The sequence below is a fragment of the Pristiophorus japonicus genome, chromosome 24 (genome assembly GCF_044704955.1).
Source record: "Pristiophorus japonicus isolate sPriJap1 chromosome 24, sPriJap1.hap1, whole genome shotgun sequence".
Classification (NCBI taxonomy): Eukaryota; Metazoa; Chordata; class Chondrichthyes; family Pristiophoridae; genus Pristiophorus; species Pristiophorus japonicus.
Genome location: NC_092000.1, coordinates 24,215,153 through 24,221,078, shown reverse-complemented (window position 1 = coordinate 24,221,078; position 5,926 = coordinate 24,215,153). Strand labels below are relative to the sequence as shown.

The 5,926-nt window shown below is 60.1% G+C and overlaps 1 protein-coding gene across 1 annotated transcript; it reads right to left on the bottom strand.

The window, feature by feature from the left end:
• Positions 1 to 223: 223 nt before the first annotated feature.
• Positions 224 to 5,692, bottom strand: LOC139237848 (uncharacterized; the record flags this gene model as incomplete). Its single annotated transcript, XM_070867072.1, has 2 exons — positions 224 to 280; positions 5,621 to 5,692. Coding segments are annotated over 2 exons (129 nt in total), but the record flags the coding sequence as incomplete, so codon positions are not given.
• Between the last annotated feature and the right edge of the window lie 234 nt (positions 5,693 to 5,926).

The window sequence follows — 5,926 nt, the reverse complement described above, 5'->3', positions numbered from 1 at the left end:
GCTCTCTCCTCCTCGCTCACTCCTCACTCTCCCTCCTCGCTCTTTCCTCGCTCACTCCTCGCGCTCTCCTCATTCTCTCCTCGCTCTCTCCTCACTCTCTCCTCGCTTTCCTCACTCTCTCCACACTCTCTCCTCGCTCTCTCCTCACTCTTCCCTCGCTCTCTCCTCGCTCTCCCCTCGCTGTCTCCTCGCTCTCCCCTCGCTGTCTTCTCGCTCTCCCCTCGCTCTCTGCTCGCTCTCTCCTCCCTCTTCCCTCGCTCTCCCCTCGCTGTCTTCTCGCTCTCCCCTCGCTCTCTGCTCGCTCTCTCCTCACTCTCTCTTTGTTCTCTCCTCGCTCTCTCCTCATTCTATCCTCGCTCTCCTCCCTCTTCCCTCGCTTTCTCCTCGCTCTCCCCTCGTTCTCTCCTCACTCTCTCCTCATTCTCTCCTCACTCTCTCCTCGCTCTCTCCTCACTTTCTTCTCACACTCTCCTCATTCTCTCCTCGCTCTCTCCTCATTCTCTCCTCGCTCTCTCCTCGCTCTCTCCCCTTGCTCTCTCCTCGCTCTCTCCTCACTCTCTCTCCTCGCTCTCTCCCCATTCTCTCCTCGCTCTCTCCTCACTCTCTCCTCGCTCTCCCCTCGCCCTCTCCTCACTCTCTCCTCGCTCTATCCTCGCCCTCTCCTCGCTCTCTCCCCTCTCTCCTCGCTCTATCCTCGCTCTCTCTCCTCGCTCACTCCTCGCTCTATCCTCGCTCACTTCTCGCGCTCTCCTCATTCTCTCCTCGCTCTCTCCTCGCTCTCTCTCCTCACTCTCTCTCCTCGCTTTCCTCAATCTCTCCTCGCCCTCTCCTCACTCTCTCCTCGCTCTCTCCTCACTCTCTCCTCGCTCTCCCCTCGCTCTCCCCTCGCTCTCCCCTCGCCCTCTCCTCGCTCTCTCTCCTCGCCCTCTCCTCACTCTCTCCTCGCTCTCCCCTCGCCCTCTCCTCACTCTCTCCTCGCTCTATCCTCGCTCTCTCTCCTCGCCCTCTCCTCACTCTCTCCTCGCTCTATCCTCGCCCTCTCCTCACTCTCTCCTCGCTCTCTCCCCTCTCTCCTCGCTCTATCCTCGCTCTCTCCTTGCTCGCTCCTCGCTCTATCCTCGCTCTCTCTCCTCGCTCTCTCTCCTCGCCCTCTCCTCACTCTCTCCTCGCTCTATCCTCGCCCTCTCCTCGCTCTATCCTCGCTCTCTCCTCGCTCTATCCTCGCTTTCCTCACTCTCTCCACACTCTCTCCTCGCTCTCTCCTCCCTCTTCCCTCGCTCTCCCCTCGCTGTCTTCTCGCTCTCCCCTCGCTCTCTGCTCGCTCTCTCCTCACTCTCTCTTTGTTCTCTCCTCGCTCTCTCCTCATTCTATCCTCGCTCTCCTCCCTCTTCCCTCGCTTTCTCCTCGCTCTCCCCTCGTTCTCTCCTCACTCTCTCCTCATTCTCTCCTCACTCTCTCCTCGCTCTCTCCTCACTTTCTTCTCACACTCTCCTCATTCTCTCCTCGCTCTCTCCTCACTCTCTCTCCTCGCTCTCTCCCCATTCTCTCCTCGCTCTCTCCTCACTCTCTCCTCGCTCTCTCCTCGCCCTCTCCTCACTCTCTCCTCGCTCTATCCTCGCTCTCTCTCCTCGCCCTCTCCTCACTCTCTCCTCGCTCTATCCTCACTCTCTCCTCGCTCTCTCCCCTCTCTCCTCGCTCTATCCTCGCTCTCTCTCCTCGCTCTCTCCTTTCTCACTCCTCGCTCTATCCTTGCTCTCTCTCCTCGCTCTCTATCCTCGCCCTCTCCTCACTCTCTCCTCGCTCTATCCTCGCCCTCTCCTCGCTCTCTCCTCGCTCTATCCTCGCTCTCTCTCCTCGCTCTATCCTCGCTCTCTCCTCGCTCTCTCCATGCTCTCTCCTCGCTCTATCCTCGCTCTCTCTCCTCGCTCTCTCCACACTCTCCTCACTCTCCCCTCGCTTTCTCCTCGCTCTCTCCCTTTGCTCTCTCCTCGCTCTCTCCTCACTCTCTCTCCTCGCTCTCTCCCCATTCTCTCCTCGCTCTCTCCTCACTCTCTCCTCGCTCTCCCCTCGCTCTCTCCTCGCCCTCTCCTCGCTCTATCCTCGCCCTCTCCTCGCTCTCTCCCCTCTCTCCTCGCTCTATCCTCGCTCTCTCTCCTCGCTCTCTCCTCACTCTCTCTCCTCGCTCTCTCCCCATTCTCTCCTCGCCCTCTCCTCGCTCTCTCCTTGCTCACTCCTCGCTCTATCCTCGCTCACTTCTCGCGCTCTCCTCATTCTCTCCTCGCTCTCTCCTCGCTCTCTCCTCGCTCTCTCTCCTCGCTCTCTCTCCTCGCTTTCCTCACTCTCTCCTCGCCCTCTCCTCACTCTCTCCTCGCTCTATCCTCGCTCTCTCTCCTCGCCCTCTCCTCACTCTCTCCTCGCTCTATCCTCGCTCTCTCTCCTCGCCCTCTCCTCACTCTCTCCTCGCTCTCTCCCCTCTCTCCTCGCTCTATCCTCGCTCTCTCCTTGCTCTCTCCTTGCTCGCTCCTCGCTCTCTCTCCTCGCTCTCTCTCCTCGCCCTCTCCTCACTCTCTCCTCGCTCTATCCTCGCCCTCTCCTCGCTCTATCCTCGCTCTCTCCTCGCTCTATCCTCGCTTTCCTCACTCTCTCCACACTCTCTCCTCGCTCTCTCCTCCCTCTTCCCTCGCTCTCCCCTCGCTGTCTTCTCGCTCTCCCCTCGCTCTCTGCTCACTCTCTCCTCACTCTCTCTTTGTTCTCTCCTCGCTCTCTCCTCATTCTTTCCTCGCTCTCTCTCCTCCCTCTTCCCTCGCTTTCTCCTCGCTCTCTCCTCGCTCTCCCCTCGCTCTCTGCTCACTCTCTCCTCCTCGCTCTCTCCTCACTCTCTCTTTGTTCTCTCCTCGCTCTCTCCTCATTCTATCCTCGCTCTCTCTCCTCCCTCTTCCCCCGCTTTCTCCTCGCTCTCCCCTCGTTCTCTCCTCACTCTCTCCTCATTCTCGCCTCGCTCTCTCCTCACTTTCTTCTCACACTCTCCTCATTCTCTCCTCGCTCTCTTCTCATTCTCTCCTCGCTCTCTCCTCGCTCTCTCCTCGCTCTCTCTCCTCGCTCTCTCCTCACTCTCTTCTCACACTCTCCTCATTCTCTCCCCTCGCTCTCTCCCCTCGCTCTCTCCTCACTCTCTCTCCTCGCGCTCTCCCCTCACTCTCTCCTCACTCTTTCTCCTCGCTCTCCCCCCGTTCTCTCCTCACTCTCTCCTCACTCTCTTCTCACTCTCTCCTCATTCTCTCCCCTCGCTCTCTCCTCACTCTCCCCTCGCTCTCTCCTTGCTCTCCCCTTGCTCACCCCTCGCTCTCTCCTCGCCCTCTCTCCTCGCTCTCCCCTAGTTCTGCCCTCGCTCTCGCCTCGCCCTCTCCTCGCTCTCGGTCCTCGCTCTTCCCTCGATCTCTCCTCGCTCTCTCCACCCTCATCCCTCGCTCTCTCCTCGCTCTCTCCTCGCTCTCCCCTCGCTTTCTCCTCACTCTCTCCTCGCTCTCTCCTCACTCTCTCCTCGCTTTCTCCTCACTCTCTCCTCGCTCTCTCCTCACTCTCTCCTCGTCCTCTCCTCGCTCTCTCCTCACTCTCTACTCATTCTCTCCTCGCTCTCTCCTCACTCTCTCCTCGCTCTCTCCTCGTCCTCTCCTCGCTCTCTCCTCGCTCTCTCCTCGCTCTCCCCTCGTTCTCTCCTCGCTCTCCCCTTGCTCACCGCTCACCCCTCGCTCTCTCCTTGCTCCCTCCTCGCTCTCTCTTCGCCCTCTCCTCGCTCTCCCCTAGTTCTCCCCTCGCTCTCGCCTCGCCCTCTCCTCGCCCTCCCCTCGCTCTCCCCTCGATCTCTCCTCGCTCTCTCCACCCTCATCCCTCGCTCTCTCCTCGCTTTCTCCTCGCTCTCTCCTCATTCTCTCCTCGCTCGCTCCTCAATCTCTCCTCACTCTCCCCTCGCTCTCTCCTCGCTCTCTCCGCTGGCTCTCTCCTCCTCGCTCTCACTTCACTCTCTCTCCTCGCTCTTTCCTCGCTCACTTCTCGCGCTCTCCTCATTCTCTCCTCGCTCTCTCCTCGCTCTCCTCGCTCTCTCCTCGCTTTCCTCACTCTCTCCTCGCCCTCTCCTCGCTCTATCCTCGCTCTCTCTCCTCGCTCTCTCCTCGCCCTCTCCTCACTCTCTCCTCGCTCTATCCTTGCCTTCTCCTCACTCTCTCCTCGCTCTATCCTCGCTCTCTCCCCTCTCTCCTCGCTCTATCCTCGCTCTCTCTCCTCGCTCTCTCCTTGCTGTCTTCTCGCTCTCCCCTCGCTCTCTGCTCACTCTCTCCTCCTCGCTCTCTGCTCACTCTCTCTTTGTTCTCTCCTCGCTCTCTCCTCATTCTATCCTCGCTCTCTCTCCTCCCTCTTCCCTCGCTTTCTCCTTGCTCTCTCCTCGCTCTCCCCTCGTTCTCACCTCACTCTCTCCTCATTCTCGCCTCGCTCTCTCCTCACTTTCTTCTCACACTCTCCTCATTCTCTCCTCATTCTCTCCTCGCTCTCTTCTCATTCTCTCCTCGCTCTCTCCTCGCTCTCTCCCCTTGCTCTCTCCTCGCTCTCTCCTCACTCTCTCTCCTCGCTCTCTCCCCGTTCTCTCCTCGCTCTCTTCTCACTCTCTCCTCATTCTCTCCCCTCGCTCTCTCTCCTCGCTCTCTCCCATCGCTCTCTCCTCACTCTCTTCTCTCTCCTCGCGCTCTCCCCTCGCTCTCTCCTCACTCTCTCTCCTCGCGCTCTCCCCTCGCTCTCTCCTCACTCTCTCCTCACTCTCTCTCCTCGCTCTCCCCCCGTTCTCTCCTCGCTCTCTCCTCACTCTCTCCTCATTCTCTTCTCACTCTCTCCTCATTCTCTCCTCGCTCTCTCCTCGCTCTCTTCTCACTCTCTCCTCATTCTCTCCCCTCGCTCTCTCCCCTTGCTCTCTCCTCGCTCTCTCCTCACTCTCCCCTCGCTCTCCCCTTGCTCACCCCTCGATCTCTCCTCGCTCTCTCCTCGCCCTCTCTCCTCGCTCTCCCCTAGTTCTCCCCTCGCTCTCGCCTCGCCCTCTCCTCGCTCTCGGTCCTCGCTCTTCCCTCGATCTCTCCTCGCTCTCTACACCCTCATCCCTCGCTCTCTCCTCGCTCTCCCCTCGCTTTCTCCTCACTCTCTCCTCGCTCTCTCCTCGCTTTCTCCTCGCTCTCTCCTCACTCTCTCCTCGCTTTCTCCTCGCTCTCTCCTCATCCTCTCCTCGCTCTCTCCTCACTCTCTCCTCGTCCTCTCCTCGCTCTCTCCTCGCTCTCCCCTCGTTCTCTCCTCGCTCTCCCCTTGCTCACCGCTCACCACTCGCTCTCTCCTCGCTCCCTCCTCGCTCTCTCGTCGCCCTCTCCTCGCTCTCCCCTAGTTCTCCCCTCGCTCTCGCCTCGCCCTCTCCTCGCCCTCCCCTCGCTCTCCCCTCGATCTCTCCTCGCTCTCTCCACCCTCATCCCTCGCTCTCTCCTCGCTTTCTCCTCGCTCTCTCCTCATTCTCTCCTCGCTCGCTCCTCAATCTCTCCTCACTCTCTCCTCGCTCTCTGCTCGCTCTCTCCCCTGGCTCTCTCCTCCTCGCTCTCTCTTCACTCTCACTCCTCGCTCTTTCCTCGCTCACTTCTCGCGCTCTCCTCATTCTCTCCTCGCTCTCTCTCCTCGCTCTCTCTCCTCGCTCTCTCTCCTCGCTCTCTCTCCTCGCTTTCCTCACTCTCTCCTCGCCCTCTCCTCGCTCTATCCTCGCTCTCTCTCCTCACTCTCTCCTCGCTCTATCCTCGCCTTCTCCTCACTCTCTCCTCGCTCTATCCTCGCTCTCTCCCCTCTCTCCTCGCTCTATCCTCGCTCTCTCTCCTCGCTCTCTCCACACTCTCTCCTCGCTCTCTCCTCA